Here is a 22,695-nt window from a genome sequence, read left to right on the forward strand (position 1 = left end):
TCACGGGACACAGAGCCACAGTAATTACTGATGGGATGTCCCAGAGCAATGCTACCTGAGGGGGGGGGAACCACGACCAAGTAGGGTGCAATCAGACCTGAGGACCCTGTACTGCTGCCTGCAGCACACTACGCCCAAAGGCGATATCCTCATGCCTTCTCACATCCACCTGATAGAATCTGGTGAATGTATGAACTGAAGACCAGGTTGCGGCCTTGCAGATTTGAGCCATAGAGGCCCGGTGATGCACTGCCCAAGAAGCACCAATAGCCCTTGTGGAATGTGCCCTGATCTGAAACGGAGGAATCTTCTGTTTCAAACCGTAAGCTTGAATGATCAACTGTCGAATCCATTTAGAAATGGTAGCTTTTGACGCTGCCTGTCCTCTATTGGGACCCTCTGGCAGCACAAACAAAACATCCGTCTTGCGGATCTGAGTAGTTGCCCCTAGATAGGCCTTAACTGCTCTTACTACATCCAACGAATGTAGAGATCTCTCTTCCGGAGAACAGGGATCTGGAAAAAAGGAAGGTAGAACAATGTCTTGGTTTAAATGAAAATCAGAAACCACCTTCGGTAAAAAACTAGGATGAGGGCGTAGTACCACTCTATCCTTGTGTATAATCAAATAAGGCTCCTTACAGGAAAGAGCTGCTAATTCTGATACTCTTCTAGCAGAAGAGATGGCCACCAGAAAAATTAATTTCCTTGTCAACAAGACCAAAGGAATCTGACTTATTGGTTCAAAAGGCCGTTTCTGTAACACAGCCAGGACCAAATTCAAGTCCCAGGGGTTTAGGGGCGCTTTAACCGGAGGATTAAGACGCATCACCCCCTGCATAAAGTTTCGGACCAAAGAATGCGAAGCAAGTGGCCGCTGAAATAATACTGATAAAGCAGAGACCTGGCCCTTGATGGTACTCAAGGCCAGCTTCATCTCTAATCCCATCTGTAGAAAATCAAGGATTCTACCTATGACATATTTCCTGGGATGCCAACCTCTGGATTCACACCAGGTTATATAAGCTTTCCAGACTCTATGATAAATCATCCTGGAAGCTGGCTTCCTTGCATTAATCAAGGTAGATATGACAGGACCTGAGAGCCCACGACTCTTCAGAACGTGGGTCTCAATAGCCAAACCGTCAAATTTATCGTTTGTAAGGCAGGATGGAACACTGGACCTTGAGATAACAGGTCTGGGCGTTCCGGTAGTGTCCACGGGGAACCTACCGTCATCCTTACTATTTTTGCATACCAAGTCCTTCTGGGCCAAGCGGGGGCCACCAGAAGTACCGACTTCCTTTCCTGCCTGATCCTGCGAAGGAGTCGTGGTAGTAGCAGAATAGGCGGGAATGCGTAAATCAGTGAGAACCGATGCCACGGAATCACCAACGCATCCGTCCCGCATGCAAGAGGATCTTTTGTCCTTGCCACAAATCTGTCTATCTTTTTGTTGAATCGGGATGCAAAGAGATCTACATCTGGAACCCCCCATCTTTGGCATATGGCCCAAAAGACGTTGGGATGCAGAGACCATTCCCCTGGAAGTAACTGCTGGCGACTTAGATAGTCCGCCTGCCAATTCTCTATTCCCGGGATGAAAACTGCCGATATGCATGGCACATGCATCTCTGCCCAGACTAAGATCTGGTTCACCTCTTTTTGAGCAGCTCGGCTCCGGGTGCCTCCCTGATGATGGACATAAGCCACTGCTGTGGCATTGTCGGACTGGATCCTGACCGGACAACCCTGTAGCCTGACAGTCCAGGCTTTTAGAGCTAGATGTATCGCCCGGATCTCCAGAATGTTGATGGGTAAGGTCCTCTCTGTCTTGGACCATACTCCTTGGACCGCAGCCTGTTCCAGAACTGCTCCCCAACCTGACAGACTGGCATCTGTTGTTACCACCGTCCAGGTAACCGGTAGAAAGGATTTCCCCTTCTGCAGGTTTTCAGGTATGAGCCACCAATTGAGGCTCTGACGCACCGCATGCGACAGGTGCATCGGAAAGTCTAATGCCTGAACCTTCTTGTTCCAGGTCAACAGAATACTGTGTTGCAGCATTCTTGAGTGAAACTGAGCATAGGGAACTGCTTCGAATGAAGACACCATCTTCCCTAGTAGCCTCATACAAAAGGCGGACTGAGGGACCCTTCTTGGTCCTTACTGTCAGAATCAGCTCTCTCAAAGCAGTGATCTTTGCCTGGGGTAGAAATATTTTCTCCTGGCTTGTATGTATAATCAGACCTAAATATTCCAGTCTTCTTACTGGTTTTAGGAAAGACTTTTCTAAGTTGAGGATCCAACCCAGGTGTTCTAGATACCTGACCGTGGTCCTCAAGTTTCCATTCAAAGAGGCTACCGACCGGTCTATCAAGAGCAGGTCGTCTAGTAATGCTATGACAGCTATACCCTGAGCCCTTAATCTGGCCAGAGGAGGAGCCAAGATCTTTGTGAACACTCGAGGTGCAGTGGCTATCCCAAAGGGCAGAGCCATAAACTGGAAATGGCGCCCTCCTACCTCGAAGCGCAGAAACTTCTGATGAGCAGGAAAAATGGGCACATGCAGATATGCATCTCTGATGTCTATTGATGCCAGAAATTCTCCTCCCTGCAGGGTGGGAACTACTGTTCGAATTGATTCCATGCGGAAGGATTGAATCCTTAGGAATCGGTTCAGATCCCTTAAGTCCAAAATGGGCCTGACATCCCCATTTGGCTTTTGGACCGTAAAAAGGTTGGAATAGAAGCCCAATCCCTGGTCCTTTGCGGGAACTATCATAATGACCTCCTGCGACAAAAGTCGCTCTAACGCTAGAAGGAGCGACTGCTTCTTCTCTGGGTCTCTGGGAACATTTGATCTGAGGAACCGAGGAGAAGGGAATTCCTGAAACTCCAGCTTGTACCCTAAGGTTACCGTGGAGACTACCCATCTGTCCTGGAAGTCCTCCTGCCAGAGCTCTGAGAATTGTCGCAGTCTTCCCCCCACTCGAGTGAGCGGGGGCGCCCCCTCATGCAGAGGTCTTAGTGTTTTGCCTAGTAGGCTTCTTTCCCCAGGACTTCTTTTGTCCCTGGGGTTGACTCTTGTCTCTGGACCCCGATGGAGGCGGCCGTCGAGACTGCCTGGAGGCTGAAGCCCCCGGCGCTGGGGAAAGAGTCCGTTTGAAAGAGGGACGCTTACTCTTCTTCTTGACAGTAAGAGAGTGCTTTTCCCACAAGAGATTCTCTTGATATAGTTATCCAAGTCCTCTCCAAACAACCTTGCACCACGAAATGGAAACCCAGCCAGTAGCTTCTTACATGGTGCTTCGGCTGACCAATTTTTCAACCATAGGATTCTACGTATATGCACCAACCCCAGTGAAAGACGGGAGGTTTGCACGATAGAATCTCTAATGGCGTCAACCACAAAGCATAAGGCCGCTGGAAGGTTAGCAAACCCCTGGGCCTGCTGTTCAGGTAATACTTTGATGACCTGCTTAACATGGTCTCTTAAGTATTGACAGACTCCAATCGCTGCTATTGCAGGTTGGGCCACTGATCCTGCTAAGGAGAAAACATCCTTCAATAGGGATTCCATCCTTTTATCTACAGGATCCCTGAGCATCTGAGCATTGTCTACAGGACAAGTCAGGCTATTATTTATTGAGGAAATGGCGGCATCAATAGCCGGAATTCCCCACATTTTAATAAACTTTTCTTCCATCGGATAAAGTGTTGAAAACTTTCTCGGCGGAAAAAAACGTTTGTCTGGGTGATCCCACTCAGAATAAATAAGCTTTTCAAGTAAAGTATGAACAGGAAAAGCATGTGCTGCTTGGAAAGGTTTCAGTGACCCCAAAGCAGAAGAGGATTCTTTAGCAGTTTCAGGTATGGGCAACTTAAATGTGGAGCGGACCAATCCAGTGAGGATCTGCACTAAGACTTTCTCCTCTTGGGAAGTCGCAGAGGGTCCCTCTCCACCTGAATCCTCCGAAGAGGAATCATCCATCCCATCCCGATCCTCTGAAAGGGATTCATCTCCTTTATCCCAGAGCTCCTCTGTCTGAGGGTCTTGGGGAACAGAGGAAAGCCTAGTGCGTTTTCTTCCACTGAGTGAAGACGTAATCACGGCCATTAATCTTTCCTCTAGACCATTAATGGTTGAGGAAAAAACCTCTTGTGTAATATATACAGGGGCTGAAGTGCCAGAAGCAGGTGTAGCCCCTGACCCCGATGGCTCTCCCTGGCTAGCCGTCCCTGGCCCATCTTTAGGGGGGAAGGATGCTGCCGACAGGGGGCCCTCAGAACCTGAACGAGATCCCCTAGTGTCTCTGGTTCCTGGGGTGCTTGAACCTCTTCTACCCATAGTGCAAAGCAACAAGGTGTGAGGTATACAAATGAACACTGTCCGCTGAGCGATGTAGTCTGGCTAAAAGCCTTGCTACCCAATGCTCAGTCTGGTGTTACTTCAGTAAATGCTGCCTAGGAGAATGCCTGTGTCCCACCTTACATGCGACCGTCAGCTCTGTGTCTCTCAGAAGGCTGAGTGCACCTGTACAGAGTGCCTTTAATAGCCTGCAGCTGGCCTGAGTTGGAGTCTAAACACTCTGTGCTGACATCCCGCCCCCTCCTCTACCGCCCCCCCCCCTCGAGTTTTGAAAAAAACGAGCGCTTCCCGCACTGCCGACTCTCCTGTCATGCTCTGGAGAAAAGGCTGGGGATGGGGGGGGGGGGAAGGAGGGAGACTGGTAACAAGATTTGCCTGAACGGCTATCTTCAGAGATGGTGGCCATTAGGCCACAGAGCCCGGGTGGTATAACCACTTTCTAGACCCCTGTGGCCCCTCTCTAGCCTGGGGGGGAACATTCAAACATGAGAAATCCCCCCATCCACCTTACCTGCTTGCAGCCTGCTTGATACGCTGGGACATACACAGCGATTACAACACCTGAGACAGACATTCAGCATGTGTAGGTTTGTGCTCTTGGCGGCCCCCGGTGGTCACAATAGGCATAGCATGCATTTACCTTAAAGGAGAAAAGCCACTAGAACTCAAAAATTCTGTGGAATCTCCTCTTACCTTATCCAGCCGCAGGGTGCTGTTTACACAGACCCAATCTTCACCTCTCACGGTGGGCTCCGTTTGAAAAAACCGTCAGAGACTGGGGCCCCCATCAGTAGGGGGATCCAACAGTTCTGGGACCGTAAAGCACCTCGCCAGAAATTAGGAAGTTTAAAGCCATTTTCTGATCTGCGGGGTCCAGCTCTCTAAAAAGAGAAGCATTACGGGTAAAACCTCGTTTCTTCGGACACGAGGCCCGGGTACCATTCAATTCGGCCATGAAAAGACACTTTGAATGGATCCGGTTCGCCTGGCTTGCCCCAGTATAGGATCTTAGGATATTCCCTTTGGAGCTCAGCACAGGACATCTTTACACGTCCATCACCTAAGACACTGGCGTAAAAACTGAGGTATCCCTGCAAGGGGGAGGGATTATATAGGGGGTTGAACTTCCTGATAGAGTGTGCCAGTGTCCAATCACCAGTGATACCTATATAACCCATCAGTAATTACTGTGGCTCTGTGTCCCGTGATGTTCGAGAAAGAAAAAAAAAATTTGTTCATGGTTTGTTAGCAAATTTTGCAAACAGGTAATTTTTCTCCTTCATGTGCTCTGCTTAGGCTGCACTGATGGGCACTATTGAGGCGGCACTGTTGGACACTGATAGGCAGTACTAAAGGGCACTGATAAGCAGCCTTGATAGGCAGCACTGATGGGCATTATTAGGTGGCACTAATGAGCACCGATAGGCGGTACTGATAGGTGACACTTAAGGGGCAGGCACTGATGGGGCACTGATTGGCAGCACTGGTGGGCACTGTTAGAACCCTGTCCCTTAAACGCAAGCCAGTTACCAACTCTCTTTTTCTCTCTTAACGCTGTCAGCATATCAGCGCTGTCAAGGTCATCACTAAATAAACAGGCCCATGGTGGAAATGTAAAAATTGCTCTGGTCTACATGTGGTATACAGGGTAAAGCAGTAGTTCCCTAACGTTTAAATTAACTACCACCTGGCAAATTGTTTTTCCCCTTCTGCAGATTGTAAATGTCTTCCCTTGAGTGACAGGGCTTGGAGAGGGAGACTAAGAAGAGGACTTTAACTGGTTGCTGCTGCAGTGAAGAAACAATGCCTACCACTAGCAACAGAGAATAGGAGGATTCCGATTGACTGTGCGGGCCAATAAAATAAGTGATTGACTGCCACTCACCCAATAGGTAGTGAGGGGGTAGTGTCCCTTTGTGTTTTTCCAGGTCTGAGAGCCTAGGATGAGGGCTCAAGACTGGGGCTTTGTGAGCCTGCAAGTAAGGAATAAGACCTGTGCAGCTATGCTACACAGGGGAGAGACAAAATAGCAATTTTGGGGTACAGTATGCTGAAAGACCCCAAAGATCATGTGCTGCTGTGATATTCAGTGCTGCAGGAGAGACTATCTGCTGATTAAGGACAATGGGCTACAGGTAAAAGGGTGGAACATCACTGGTTCAGGGCAAAGAAACTCAAGCAATCTTGCAGCTCTTGCGCACAGAGGGGGGGGGGAGGTTTAGCACTACACCGGTACATGAACTGAAGTGGATATACAACTAAACACATAAAGAACCTTGCGAACCTTATTGGTGATTGTTTCATTCTGAAGAGTGTACTTCTTTTCGTGGATGTATAGAGTTAAGCTGGTTAGGTTTCATTGATAACTGTTCACTGTATGTGTGATATTCTTGATCAGTTCTTTAATCCAGTATTGTAGGATGTGTGCAATTTAGGTCAAGAGAACATTCTCAGAATTTACATAGCAGAAAATGACTTGCTTTTCTTTACCAGGTATCTGCGTTTCTCAGCCCTTCAACATCCAAGTCATAGCAAGTTTCTTCATTGACCTGAAGCTGCCATATTCTGTGGTGATGAATGAGCAAGTTGAAATTCGAGCCATTCTCTATAATTATTTGTCAAATAAAATAAAGGTAAGTAAAAATTTCTATATACTGTACGTTGTAATTTTTATTTGAAGGAGAGGTAAGTGGACCAGGGCAAGTTGAGAGCAGTTAAAAAACTCTGTCCAGTTTAGGAAACATGAAACCGTAAATATATCTTTTTTTTTTTTTTTTTTTGTGTAATCTGTACAGATGAGAAGTAGCTTTGTCTAAGAAACAGACGTCTTACCACCCCAATAGCACATTCTTGAATTCGTCTTTACTAGAATAATGACATAACACAGGGATCAGCTATTAAAAAAGTTACTTTGTTGTAGGAATTTGATCCAATGGTTGGATACAGGATGTACATTTTTCCCACTTTGAGCAAACTGAGCTTTTGCTTGCCTGGGATTTAGGGTTATTTAGGGTTATAATGATGTAAGGTTTTGGATCGCTTGTTTGTTATAGTTGAACATGATGACCATGTCTGCCTTCAACTAGGCTTATTATGTACAGTAATTATTGTAAATATTCAATGATAACAAGGTTTTGACTGCTATCATGTTAGAGACACTAAAACACCATATTTGGACTAACACCCAGGATTCTCCATGATGTCACTGACCGAATGTCCATATTTTGTCAATGACATTAATGGGAGACCCCGGCTCTTTGTTTACCATTCAGCTGTTTGCTAAGGAGTAGAGATGAGTTCAGTGTTCATTCCAAAAGCAAATTATGACCGATCTTTATTTGTTTGGTAATTAATTAAAACGCCCACATTTTTACTTGTTGGGCAAGGGGGACAGCATCCCTCCTGCCAATGGTTGCTAAGAAAGCTGCAGGTGTTGCCACCTGCCATGATTGTGGCTGACATCACAGACTACCATAAGGAATCATTATAGACTAAATCTTTCAGAATCCCTAGCTGACAACTGAATGAGCCAGGTGAGGAAACGTGACTGGTTGTTAGATGTCGGCGGTCATTGGATTTCTACCAGCCTGAGCAGTAGGCTGTCAAATTTAGCAGCAGTAGTAATATTGCTGCTAAATATTTATTATTGTTGCTAAATATTTAACTTCTCACTGAAGCTAGAGGTTCAGCTTGGACAAACACCAGTTTAGTTCAGCTGTTCTGAACATGAGTTTGGACCTAACCTGGAACTCATCCCTCATACAAAAGTGCAGAATGCAGCAGCACAAGGTTTAGTCAGGAAAATGGTAACATGAAAGTTTAGGCCCTCTAACCCCAATGTTTCAGGGTCCTGTGACCTCTTTCTCAAGGAGGACTTGTTTTTTTAAAGGGGATCCTGCTAAGTGCCTGCCAAAACAGGTTGAGCTGTGAGGTGCACTGTTTCTGGTGTAAATGAAGAATCCAGAACCAGAAGTCACATCACTGGACCTGGAAGTTATGTCACAGCACATCGCTACCAATGTGCTAATGGTCATAACATGTGGCAAATATAAGGTAAGACAGAGTGGGCTCTTGGCTGCCAATTCAAACATGGTGATATGGCACAGGCACATGGGGAAAGTAACATTAGGAAAGACATAGTGTAGAGATTGGTGCAAATAAAGATATCTTACACAAAATTAAAAATAATGTGCAATAAAGAAAAACATGTTAAAAAAAACTAAATAAATATCCCAATCCCCCTGCACTGCTAATTTCAATTTACAATCCACTACCCTTCAGCAATGTGATTCAAACAAAGAAATACTATAAATTCCCTGATTGCAGCACTCTATATCCTGCAATATTTAAACCATGACATGAATCAAACAATAAAAAGTTATGTCTGCATACAACATATCCCTAAAACTCAGAAAGTACTTAAATGCAAAAAGTTGGTAAACTAAAAATTTATGACAGTGTGAGGCCCTGACACTGTGAAAATGGAAGTAGAAATTGTCACAGATCAGCTGCGGAGCTGAACTGTGTCTCACCTTTACTGCTGTAGGCCAGCTGGCACCTGTTGTTCCACTAGCTTGTGTTCAGCTCTGTGCACTCTGCAGCTATGGGTGTCGCCGGTCACACCTGTTGCCTAATATATGATTCCTTCCTGCTACTTTCTGTCCAGCCCCTCATGTGCTTCCCTATTAAAATCCCTTTCAAACCAGGTACTGGTTGCTTGAGCAACATTTGTCTTTGAGCTCCCTTCGTGTAACCTGCCTTAAACCTGACCTCTCGTGAACTGATCCCTTGTGTACCGACCCGGCTTGTTCTGATTACGTTGTCTGCAGCCCGCCCTGACCTTGGTTCGCTATCCGGCTCTCCTTTTGCTTCATCCATCCATCCTCGTCTGACAGTGTCTTCTGGTACTTCCCTAACGGGTAGGGTGAACCTTGGGGTTGTGACCTGGAGTCAGCATGCAGCTAAGCCCAAACCCTCGTGAGGGAGTCCCTGGTAGAATACCAGCTGGCCCTTAGACTCCACGCCCTGGGGATCCTGTGTTACCTGCTCGCCTGTGGGCTCACTGTAAGTAATACCGTGACAGTTTGCTCAAGCCATGAGCGCCTCTGAGAATTGGCCACTGACCGAGGATCAAATGCAACATCTAGTTCAGAGACTTAACTCCCAGCAAGCAAATCAAGAGCAAATAATGCTGGTTCTTCAGGATCTTGCCTCCCGTCTGGATCATCTGCAACTCGCTGCAACTTCAGCTCCTCCCATTCCTGCTTCTGTTTCAGCTGCTCCTGTGTTACCTGCTACACCTGGCAATCCCTGACTGCATCTGCTGTCGCCACCTCGTTTTTCTGGTGACCCTAAGGCTTGTCAGGGCTTCATTAATCAGTGTTCCATCCACTTTGAACTTTCCAGCCACAATGTTCCAACTGATCGCACCAAAGTCTCATATATCATCTCTCTCCTCTCCGATGATGCTCTAGCTTGGGCCTCCCCACTCTGGAAATCACACGATTCTATCACCTCCGACTTCCAGCTCTTTTTGAAAGCATTCTGGAAAACTTTTGATGAGCCCAGCAGAGTGTCTTCGGCTGCTGGGGCCCTCCTTCGTCTTCATCAGCAAGGAATGACAGTTGGCTGCTGAACTCAAATGGAATAATGAGGCCCTTACTGCTACCTTCTGGCAAGGCCTATCTGAGCGAGTCAAGGATGAACTTGCTGGACACACCATTCCTATCACATTGAATGACTTAATCGCATTAAGCATTCAAATAGACATTCGCTTCCAGGAGCTGGCCCTGGAGAATCCAGAACCAGTCATCCCCCTGCTGGCCGTCCAGCACAGGTAGTCAAAAGACCTGTGGAATCCTCTCCGTCTTCAGCCTCTCACACGTTGGAAGAACCTATGCAGCTTGGGCGAACCCACCTCACTCCCAAGGAATGTGCCCGACGCATGAGATTGGGCTTGTGCCTTTACTGTTGCAATAAAGGACATCTTTTGAACTCCGTCCGGGGAAACTCCAGGGTCTAGCTCACTCGGAGGGAGGCGATCTAGACCGATGCATTAATTTTGTTTGTTTGCTTCCCTCGTTTCACCCTTCCCGTGGCTCTCCACTGGGCTCAAAATGCCTATCAACTCTCTGCATACGTGGACTCTGGTGCTGCCGGGAATTTCATTGAACAAGCTTTAGCTTCCGAGTTGGGCATTGCCTTTGTTGCCTTGGCTATACCCCTCTCCGTGACCACAGTAGATGGCTCCTTCTTGGCTATGAGTCCCATCCGGTTTAAAACTCCTTCTATTGAGTTACGCATTGGGGTTTTGCATGGTGAGGAGATCTCTTTCCTAATTCTGCCTAAATCCTCCAGTCTCATCATCCTGGGCCTTCCATGGTTGCAGAAACACTCCCCGCATGTTGACCGGAGTTCTGGACAAGTATTGGCTTGGGGTTCTCTGTGTCATCAACAATGCATTTCCAAGGTGCTACCTCCTCCTTCCATTCCTCTGGCTGAGACCTCCACAAATCCCATGTTGCCTGCCCAATATCAGTCTTTCCGAGATGTTTTCTGCAAAAAGTCGCCTCCCCCCTCACAGAGACTTTGACTGCTCCATTGATCTATCTATCCCCGAGACACAAGCCATGTCTGAATACATTTGGGAAAACCTGCAAAAGGGTTTCATCAGGAAATCTAACTCACCTTCCAGAGCCGGGTTCTTCTTTGTAGCGAAAAAAGATGGTTCACTTCGTCCTTGCATTGACTACAGGGGTCTTAACGCCATCACCGTGAAGAACCAATACCCTCTTCTTTCATTTCAGAACTCTTTGACAGACTGCAAGGTTCTCATGTTTTTACTAAACTGGATCTTAGAGGGGCCTACAATTTAATAAGAATCCGGGAAGGAGACGAATGGATGACCGCCTTTAACACCAGGGACGGACATTATGAGTATCTTGTGATGCCCTTTGGCTTATGCAATGCCCTAGCGGTCTTCCAAAATTTGATTAATGAGATCTCCCATGACCTTCTGTATGTCTGTGTTATTGTATATCTGGATGACATTCCTATTTTCTCATCAGACTTACTTACCCATCATCTCCATGTGAAAGCTGTGTTACAGCGTCTACGGGACAATTGTCTATATGCAAAATTGGAGAAATGTCTATTTGAACAAACACAAGTTCCATTTCTGGGTTACACAATCTCGTTTTAGGGTCTCCTCAGGGACCCAGCTAAACTTCGGGCCATCTCCGAGTGGCCCCAGTCCTCTGGTCTTAAAGCCATCAAGCGCTTTTTGGGCTTCACCAATTACTATCGTCAATTTATTCGTAACTACTCCACCTTGGTGGCCCCTATTACATCTCTCACCTGCAAGGGTGTCAATGCTCGGCTCTGGTCCCCTGAAGCCATTGATGTTTTCCTCATACTCAAGGCAGCCTTCCTCTCCGCCCAAATTCTCCTACATCTGGACATTACTAAACCATTTTCTTTGGAGGTAGATGCCTCTTCAGTAGGAGTCGGTGTCGTCCTGCTCCAAGCTCAGAAGGGCAAGTCTCAGCCTTGTGGATTCTTTTCCAAGAAGTTTTCTGATGCAGAGAAGAACTACACCATTGGGGATAGTGAGCTACTCGCTATTAAACTAGCTAGGGCGACATCTTATAGAGGGTTCTCCCCATTGTATTACCATCTATACTGATACGAAACGCTTGAACCCACGTCAAGCTCGCTGGGCCCTCTTTTTCGCCCGCTGCAATTTTAACATAACTTTTCATCCAGGTGCCAAAAACCTTCGAGCCGATGCCTTGTCCAGGTCGTTTGATGTCAATGATTCTGAGAATCACCTAGATCCTGGTCCCATCATCCCTCCGCATTGTATTCTAGCCACTACTTAGCTCCAGTCTACGCAGCCTCCTCCAGGTAAAACTTTTGTAGTTCCCACACTTTGTCCCAAACTCCTTGCTTGGGCACATGACTTCAAGTTCTCTGGACATCCTGGCATACCTCGTACTTGTGATCTTCTTCAGCGTCATTACTGGTGGCCTTTTCTTCGTAAGGATGTCAAGGAATACGTTCAAGCTTCTACGGTTTGTGTAGTATCCAAATCTTCCATGTCTGCCCCTGCTGGGTTGCTGTTGCCCTTACCAGTGCCCGATATACCTTGGCGTTGTATTTCCATGGATATTATCTCAGATCTGCCTCCCTCAACAGGTTCTACAGTCATCTGAGTAGTGGTGGATCGGTTCTCCAAAATCTGTCACTTGATTCCTCTCCCAGGTCTACCTTCTTCTCCCAGTCTTGCCACAACTTTCATTAAGGAGATTTTTCGTCTTCATGGGATGCCTTCTCATAGAGGACAGAGGAGTTCAATTTACTGCTCGGTTTTGGAGAGGCTTGGCAAGCTCCTTTGGGATTAAATTGGACTTTTCATCTGCCTTTCATCCCCAGTCCAATTGGCAAACGGAACGTGTCAATCAAAATGTAGAACTTTTTCACTGTGCCTTCATCTCAGCCCACCAAAATGACTGGGTGGACCTTTTGCCCTGGGCAGAGTTTGCCTTAAATCATAACTCCAATCACTCCAATGCCAGTTGTGGAAAATCTCCCTTCTTCACTGTTTACGGCAGCATCCATCTGTTCCCTTTCCTGTTCCCATTTCTCCTCTTGTACCAGCAGCAGCTGAGACTCAAAGGTCCTTCAACTCAATCTGGAAAGAAGTCTCTGGGAATCTTCATTTAGCCGCTTCCAGGCATAAAACGTCAGCAGATTGCCATCGCCGTCCGACTCTTAAGTTCGTGCCTGGCGATAGAGTCTGGCTCTCAAACAAGCACATCTGACTCCGGGTGCCCTCAATGAAATTTGTCCCTCGCTTCATTGGTCCATTTCCCATTCTCCGTCAGATCAATCCAGTTGCTTTCAAGCTCTGTCTGCCCTCTCATCTCAGGATACCCAATGCCTTCCATGTCTCCCTGCTCAGGTCACTGGTCCTCAATCGCTTCTCTCGCCCTTCTTCTCACCCCGCTCCTGTGGCTGATACCTTGGATCGGTATGAGATTAAAGAAATATTGGACTCCAAGTACTCCCAGGGGTGGCTACTCTAGCTCATTGATTGGAAGGGCTATGGTCCAGAGGAGAAGTCTTGGGTTCCTGCCACTGATGTCTCAGCCCCACGTTTGGTGACCAGATTCCATCGGAAATTTCCCTCCAAGCCAGCCCCCGGACGTGTGGGGGACCTCGTAAGAGGGGGGGTACTGTCACAGATCAGCTGCGGAGCTGATCTGTGTCTCACCTTTACTGCTGTAGGCCAGCTGGCACCTGTTGTTCCACTAGCTTGTGTTCAGCTCTGTGCACTCTGCAGCTATGGGTGTCACTGGTCACACCTATTGACTAATAAATGATTCCTTCCTGCTACTTCCTGTCCAGCCCCTCATGTGCTTCCCTATTAAAATCCCTTTCAAACCAGCTACTGGTTGCTTGAGCAACATTTGTTTTTGAGCTCCCTTCGTGTAACCTGCCTTAAACCTGACCTCTCGTGAACTGATCTCTTGTGTACCGACCCGGCTTGTTCTGATTACGTTGTCTGCAGCCCCCCCTGACCTTGGCTCGCTATCCGGATCTCCTTTTGCTTCATCCATCCATCCTCATCTGACAGTGTCTTCTGGTACTTCCCTAGCGAGCAGGGTGAACCCAGGGGTCGTGACCTGGGGTCAGCACGCAGCTAAGCCCAAACCCTCGTGAGGGGATCCCTGACAGAATACTGGCTGGCCCTTAGACTCCATGCCCTGGGGGATCCTGTGTCACCTGCTCGCCTGTGGGCTCACTGTAAGTAGTACCGTGACAGAAATCACACAAGATTTACATATATGCAGAGTGTGGGGCTCTGGGAAATATCTATTTAGAGCAGAGAACACTGATCTTTTGGTTTTCTCTAGGTTTTGTTATTCCAGGATTGGGTTCCAGAGTTTGGAGACTTCTAACAGTTTTGGGATGGCAGAAGATTCCAACCCAGGGTCCAGGTGTTGCAGAAGACCAGCAGGCTGAGTGTGCAGGTGTGCACATTTGTTATAATGACAGGGCTTGGGCATAGCTCAGGGCACCTGTTAGGAGACAGATGTGCTTCATGCTGGAGACAGGAGATTCCTTGTCTCTCTCTCGGGAGAGAGAGTCAAGATGGCTAAGCGGGTCTGAAGGAATGAGAGAGTAGAGGTGGGTAGGTGAGTCCAGTGGAATGAGGGAATCAAAAGGTCTCATGGGTCTGAGAGAACCTGGAGAACTGAGAGAGCATACAGAACTGTTAGAGCCAGGAGAATTGTAAGAGCTGAGAAAGAGGCATAGAAATATAGAGATACTGTGTGAGACAGTCTGAGGGACCAGCGAAAAGCCCAAAAGCCAAGTTTTTTGGCTTATGTAATGGCACTACTGAGAAGAGCAAGCCAGGTGGTTTAGTATTATTTTTACTGCGCATATTTTGATGGTGAAAACCCCTGAGTGGGCAACCGTTTTTCTGCTGAACTTTGATTTCTTTTAAAAAAAGTGAGCCAACCAGCCCAAAAACACAGTATGGAGTGGGAATCACTAAAAATGATTCTACCACTGAGCTAACAACTCCCTAAAATCACAGTAAATATTTTTTAATGTCTTCAAATATCTATGCAAATATTATACATAGTGCCAATAGTCCACTATCATAGATAGTGCTTCACATAAATCTTCAATGTGACCAGCCTTTAGTGTACTCCACCTACTCTGCATAAGTGTGTGCTCACCTTGTAAGCAGGAACTCTTATCTCTAAGGCCATGACATTGACCTTATGTGTCTTTCTTCAAGGAATGTTTTCACAGTTTTTGCATTATCATCTTGATAAATGATTTCATCATCCCCAAACATCCTTTCAATAGATGGGATAAGAAAAGTGTCCAAAATTTAAATGTAAACCTGTGTATTTATTGAAGATTTAATGACAGCCATCTCCCCAGTGCCTTTACCTGACATGCAGCCCCATATCATAATTGACTGTGGAAATTTGCATGTTTTCTTCAGACAGTCGTCTGCATAAATCTCATTGGAACGGCACCAAACAAAAGTTCCAGCATCATCACCTTGCCCAATGCAGATTCGATATTCATCACTGAATATGACTTTCATCCAATCATCCACAGTCCACGATTGCCTTTCCTTAGCCCATTGTAACCTTGTTTTTTTTTGTGTTTAGGTGTCAGAGATGGCTTTCTTTTAGCTTTTCTGTATGTAAATCCCATTTCCTTTAGGTGGTTTCTTACAGTTCGGTCACAGATGTTGACTCCAGTTTCCTCCCATTTGTGTGTGAGCACTCCTTTTTACCTACATACTAACAAGCAGATTTAATCTGATGCAGGTGTTATGCCCCATACACACGGTCGGACATTGATCGGACATTCCGACAACAAAATCCTAGGATTTTTTCCGACGGATGTTGGCTCAAACTTGTCTTGCATACACACGGTCACACAAAGTTGTCGGAAAATCCGATCAGTCTGAACGCGGTGACATAAAACACGTACGTCGGGACTATAAACGGGGCAGTAGCCAATAGCTTTCATCTCTTTATTTATTCTGAGCATGTGTGGCACTTTGTGCGTCGGATTTGTGTATACACGATCTCAAATTCCGAAAAATAGCCTGCTCTCAAACTTTGTGTGTCGGAAAATCCGATGGAAAATGTGTGATGGAGCCTACACATGGTCGGAATTTCCGACAACAAGATCCTATCACATATTTTTCGTGAGAAAATCCGACCGTGTGTATGGGGCATTAGTGTTTGTAATGAAAATTTACAGGGTGATTCCATAATTTTTTCCTCAGAATTGAGTGATTCCATAATTTATTCCCTGTGCTTGTTCTATAAATCTAACTGTTACTGGCCACCACAATTATTTTTCTTGATTTCTTTTAGTGTTTCTTAAAGCCAGAAAGTTGCCATTTGAAATGCCTTTAGTTTTTGGCCATGTCTGTGATCTGCTTTTTTTCTACAACAATAAACAGAAGGAACATCCTCAGGGACTGGTGATTGCATAATTTTTGCCAGAGGTTGTATAAAGGTTGTAAGCCAGTTACTTGCTTTTGGCTGTTGTGTGCAGAAGCTAGCATGGTGTTTGCAGAAGAATGATTTTAAGGGGGCTTCCATATTCTGATAAGCCCCCCACCCACAGACCCCCACAACCACCGGGCAAGGGTTGTGGGGAAGAGGCCCTTGCCACATGGTGCTTTGGACCCCAAAGCATCCTCCCCATGTTGAGGACATGTGGCCTGGTACGGTTCAGGAGGGGGGCAGCGCTCTTTCGTCCCCCCTCTTTTCCTGCGGCCTGCCAGGTTGCGTGCTTGGATAAGGGTCTAGTATGGATTTTGAGGGGGACCCCTACACAATTTTTTTTTTAATTTGGTGCAGGGTTCCCCTTAATATCCATACCAGACCTGAAGGGCCTGATATGGAATTTGGGGGTACCCCCACACAATTTTTCCTTTTAATTTTGGTTTGAGGGTTCCCCTTAATATTCATACCAGACCCAAAGGGCCTGGTAATGGACTGGGGGGGAACCCATGCCGTTATTTTCAATTACTTTTATCTGTATTGCGGGACCCGATAATTCATTATAGCCGCAAGTAGTTTTAAATGACTTTTTTCCTTTAGAAATGTCATTTTGCGCAGGGACTGTTCTAAACACAGGAAAAATGCATCACTTTACAGGCATACTATAGACACCCCCTAGGTACGAAATTTAAAGGAATATTTCACTTTTATTGTTTTACTTTAAGCATTATTAAAATCACTGCTCCCGAAAAAATGGCCGTTTTTAAAACTTTTTTTTGCATTGATACATGTCCCCTAGGGCAGGACCCAGGTCCCCAAACACTTTTTATGACAATAACTTGCATATAAGCCTTTAAAATTAGCACTTTTGATTTTTTATGTTCGTGTCCCATAGACTTTAACCGTGTTTGCATGTTCAAATGAATTTTTTGCCTGTTCGCAAGTTCTGGTGTGAACCGAACCAGGGGGTTCGGCTCATCCTTAATTGCTACCTTCTGCTGGTTGGGTCCAGGAAATAATAATTTATGTAGTGTCATCTGAGAGATGTGTAGCTCTAGTAGTAGATGTGTTCATGTCAGTTCATACTTTATTTAAGGGCCTGGTAGCCCTTAAAAGGCAAAATAAAGCAAATGTCCAACATACATGGATTGCCCACACAGGAGTTCTTGTCCAACAAATAATGACAGCAACAAATAAATAGCACATCACCTGGCTGACCTTTTGCAGCATGACTGCTGCTTGTACACTGACTTTTCTGTCTCAATGCCTCTAAATGCCTTTTTTTCAGAGATCTTCAGGCTGGTCATGTGACTCCAGGCCGCTCTCCTCCTCCAATCCAGGGCTACAGCGGAAAGAGCTGAGATCTCCCTCCGACATCAGCCAGGGAGGTCACGTGACTGCCATGCTGTCCACTCAGCCCCTCCTGTCTTAGCCCTGAATCAGAGGTGCAGAGCAGCCGGGACTCACGTGACGGGCCTAAAGCTATCTGAAAAAGGTATTTAGAGGCTTCAATTTAAAAAATACTTACACTGTGCATTATGGCTGAATACACGAGAGGGGCTGGTAGTGACATTATTGAAAGTTGAATTTTCTACTGATAGTTGCGGGGGGGGAGGTGGAGGAGGACAAAGGAGATTTGCAGATGACGGAGGCATGCAAACTGACCATGGTAATCAGGGCTCTGCAGCCAGGTAATGATTAAGCACAATTGTACTGTGTGAAATGCGTCTTCAAGACTGTTGTTGGTGTCTCCTGGTGTCATTTTGCTGACTAATAAACGACATTTGGAATCTATTACGGTGCAGCCATTTCTTCTTTACTACAATACACCCGGGGAGGCAGGCCGGGGCTAGCACTTGATTGGAGTTTCTATCAGGCAGAGCTAATTCCCCTGGAGCGGTGAGTCCTTTATTCAAGGAATTATAGGGGAGTTTAACCGTTTGTTCGGCCTGCCGAATGATTAAAAATGCACTGCACCATCGCACAGTGCATTGCAAGCTCTGATTGGCTGAAGCAATGAAAGCTTCGCCCAGTTTGGGCACAGAGCACTGTCAGAGCCATGATTGGATGCTGTCATTATGACTGTATCCAATCATGGCTCATTGCTCTTACTCCCACACCACAATATAAAAGTATTCTTTCCATAGCGGACATTTGTAGTGTGATAGTGGTGTGGAGAGAGATAGAACAGGGCTCTGTTCAGTGCTATTAGACAGTTAGTGTGCTATACAGTCAGGGCCATAAATATTGGGAAATCGACACAATTCTAATCTGAGCCTCAATACAATTCTGTCTCGGAGGTCTGCAATTTCTTGGTCTTCATGGCTTGGTTTGTGATCTGACATGCACTGTTAACTGTGGGACCTTATATAGACAGGTGTGTGCCTTTCCAAATCATGTCCAATCAACTGAATTTACCACAGGAGGACTCCAATCAAGTTGTAGAAACATCTCAAACATGGTCAGTGGAAACAGAATGTGCCTGAGCTCAATTTGGAGTGCCATGGCAAAGGCTGTGAATACTTGTGTACATGTGATTTTTTTTCTTTTATAAATTTGCAAAGATTTTAAACAAACTTCTTTTATGTTGTCATTATGGGGTATTGTTTGTAGAATATTGAGGAAAATAATGAATTGAATCCATTTTGGAAGGATGCTGTAATATAACAAAATGATGAAAAAGTGAAGTGCTGTGAATACTTTCTGGATGCACTGTACATATAACTTAAAGACTATAAAAAACGTCAGCTGATCTCTGAGATTCTTGGTTGTCTCATATGGGACCAGTTGGCTATAACTGAAGTAAGGTTGGTACACTCCCTGTCTAGAAGTTCTGGTAAGCTGAGTTGCAGCTATGATAGGAAGATATTACTGTTCTAGGACTTTTTTTTTAAGGAAAAAATATATTTGGTTGTGCTGAATTCATTCATACAGATTTATTTAAGGAAAAAAATTAAGTCTTTAGTACAAATTTAGGGAAATTTTGTTAGTATACTGTATTTATGTATTCAGTTCATATTTTTTTTCAATATTTTCAGGCTATGCTACCAGTGTGTATGATTTTATTGCAGGTTAGAGTGGAACTCTCTTACAACCCTGAGTTCTGTAGTCTCTCCACCCAAAAGAAAAAATACCGTCAGGAAGTGTACATTTCCCCTTATTCTTCTGTGGCCGTTCCATTCATTATTGTGCCACTCTCCATTGGCCTTCATGACATAGAAGTGAAGGCTGCTGGGCAGTCAGTGTCAGATGGTGTCAAGAAGAAGCTGAAGGTTGTGGTAAGTAGCCATTTGTTTTTCTGTGGTGTTTTACTGTCTATGCAATGGCTCTGATGAAGCAGCAGAAAGTGGGGAGTTTAAGGAGAGTAAATATAAGTTGTTTGGGAGTGGGATAGCAGGGGAATCTGTTACTTGCCCATTTTAGCAGGGTTTCTTGCTAGTCCACAATCTATATTTGGAAGAGCCCTGGGACCATCCTAAAAAAAAAACTATTTACAAATCAAAATGCTGACTTTTAAAGTCAGAATTCTGAGAAAGGCAGAATACTGAGTTTAAAAGAGAAAATTGCCCATGGTACAAATTCATAACCCAATAATGGGTTATTGAGTTGTTAATAGCAGACAATGGGGAGTATATAAAATTACACCAAAGAAAACTTATTGGCAAGAATACTACTATGTAGCAACGCCTTATATATACAATCTGTATATATTTATTCCAGAGGGTAGCCAGTAGTTAGACTGACGAAGTGGACGATCTGCTTCCTGAAACGCGCATCCTATCTTCTTTAGATAAGACACAAAAGGAGGAAGAGCCCTGAGTGGCAATCCTGTGTGGAGACAGCTTGTTCAGCCAGCTGCATCAGCATCCTATCCCAGTGGTGGAACCTTACCATCCAACAGCGGCTGGGCCAGTCTTGCTTGTCTGTGTACTGCAAGCACTCGCTCTCTTGCTCTCTCGCAGTGATGTGCATAATTCTTTACTAGACTTGTGAGTGCATAATGTTTTTCAGAATTCTGAATTTCAAATTTTAGAATTCTGAGTTTCAAAGAATTCTAAAATTAAAACTCCTAATTTTGTGTTTCAAAATCAGAATTTTGAGATTAAAACTTCTTAGTAATTCTTAGTATCTCTCTGATTGCCATACTAATCAACTTCACTGACAGTCTCTCAAGAAACCCCTTAAGAAATCTCCTTTTAATTCTCATTTTATACCTTTTAATCTCAGAATTCTTACTTTAAATTTCAGAATTCTGACATTTTAATCTCAGAATTTTCACTTTAAATCTCAGAATTCTGATTTTGAAAGTCAGAATTGTAATGTTTAATTTCAGAATTGTGACTTTAAATTTCAGAATTTTGTTTAATAAATTTTAGGATGGCCCCAGGGCTCTTCTGTACCTGTCAATTTACAATGACTTTAAGAATATTTGCAAAACTACTACAAAGAACACAAAAAATGATTCCCATGCACCTTTTTTCAGCCAGAAGGAATGCGTCTTACCCGAGCCTTAAAGTCTGTGACTCTTGAACCAGAAAGAAAAGGAAAAGGTCTGTATAATCCATACAATGAATATCTTCAGGCATATAGTTCTATAGCTAGATACTGCCTATAGCTAAAGCTAGATAATGCATTAACCCTAGATGCCCTACTTTCTATACTGTTGACATCATTTACAAGTAATACCTGAGTTAAAGAAGAACTCCAATCAGACAGCTAAATACAGTGTTGGAATTGGTATATGTTTACCATTTTAAACACCAAAGCATTTGTAATTTCAGCCAGAGGTTCTTAAGAAACACACCTCTGTAGGTCATAGAGATCACTCTACTACTTTTTGCTTTAATATTTCTGCCCCCAAACTAAGCTCTCTATAGGACAGATGGGATGATGCTAATTCACTGTTAAGTCAAAAGGCTGGAGGCAGAGAGTTGACACGGGAACCTAATTTGTTAAACCAGGAAGTTGATTTGCTTAATCAGGAACTCTGTGTGTGACCCATTTGGCTGTGCAGAGTGAAAAACATGTCTGGCTGTATAAGATAACAAATCTCTAATTAATATCTAACTAAAATGAATACTACACTGTGAGGTTAAATTAACTAAAACTCAAACACATTATATAATAAAAATACTTCAGTAATGTCACTGTGAATATATACATGTATAACCACTCTCCGCTGCTGAAACATATGAGTATACTGAACATTAGGGATGAGCCGAACACCCCCCGGTTCGGTTCGCACCAGAACCTGCGAACGGACCGAAAGTTCGCACGAACGTTAGAACCCCATTGACATCTATGGGACTCGAACGTTCAAAATCAAAAGTGCTCATTTTAAAGGCTAATTTGCATGGTATTGTCCTAAAAAGGGTTTGGGGACCCGGGTCCTACCCCAGGGGACATGTATCAATGCAAAAAAACTTTTAAAAACGGCCGTTTTTTCGGGAGCAGTGATTTTAATGATGCTTAAAGTAAAAAAAAAAAAAGTGAAATATTCCTTTAAATATCGTACCTGAGGGGTGTCTATAGTATGCCTGTAAAGTGACGCGTGTTTCCCGTGTTTAGAACAGTCCCTGCACCAAATGTCATTTTTAAAGGAAAAAATCTCATTTAAAACTGCTTGCGGGTTTAATGTAATGTCGGGTCCTGGCAATATGGATGAAAATCAGTGAGACAAACGGCATGGGTACCCCCCAGTCCATTACCAGGCCCTTTGGGTCTTGTATGGATATTAAGGGGAACCCCGCACCCAAATTAAAATAAGGAAAGGTGTGGGGCCACCAGGCCCTATATACTCTGAACAGCAGTATACAGGCTGTAGGTTTGTTGTTAAGTAGAATCCCTTTGTAATTTTGAACGGGTACATTTTTAACGTGTTTAGCTCCAGCCAAAAAATCTTTTTTAAGCTTTTTGGAAAACATAGGGAAGGGTTATCACCCCTGTGACATTTGTTTTGCTGTCTTTCCTCCTCTTCAGAAGATTTCACCTCACTTTTTGTCCCAATGGATTGGAAAGCATCAGTGGAAAGGAGAAATGTTTTTCCCATATTAACTCTTACAGGAGAGAATTTCCCTTCCTAGGGGTAGATTTATTCTCACTTCCTGTTGTCTCCTTCCGTTTGCAAGTAGGAGTCGTTTGTAAGTTAGTTGTTTGAAAGTAGGGTCCTGCCCTATATACTCAGCAGAAATTTGGGCCTTAGGTGTTGCTGTGGCCACAACACTGTAAGCCCTCACAGGGCTCTGCTGTGAAATATTAGATCAAGAATTG

At 44.8% G+C, this 22,695-nt stretch overlaps 1 protein-coding gene across 1 annotated transcript in view; it reads left to right on the plus strand.

The window, feature by feature from the left end:
- Nucleotides 1–22,695, plus strand: part of LOC141133429 (complement C3-like) — a 731,058-nt gene that overhangs the window by 410,438 nt on the left and 297,925 nt on the right. Inside the window, exons 20-22 of the mRNA XM_073622815.1 lie at nt 6,866–7,005; nt 19,497–19,703; nt 20,909–20,975. Coding sequence (XP_073478916.1) covers nt 6,866–7,005; nt 19,497–19,703; nt 20,909–20,975 — 414 coding nt within the window. The remainder of the gene's footprint in view (nt 1–6,865; nt 7,006–19,496; nt 19,704–20,908; nt 20,976–22,695) is intronic.

Source organism: Aquarana catesbeiana, linkage group LG03, assembly GCF_042186555.1.
Source record: "Aquarana catesbeiana isolate 2022-GZ linkage group LG03, ASM4218655v1, whole genome shotgun sequence".
Lineage (NCBI taxonomy): Eukaryota > Metazoa > Chordata > Amphibia > Anura > Ranidae > Aquarana > Aquarana catesbeiana.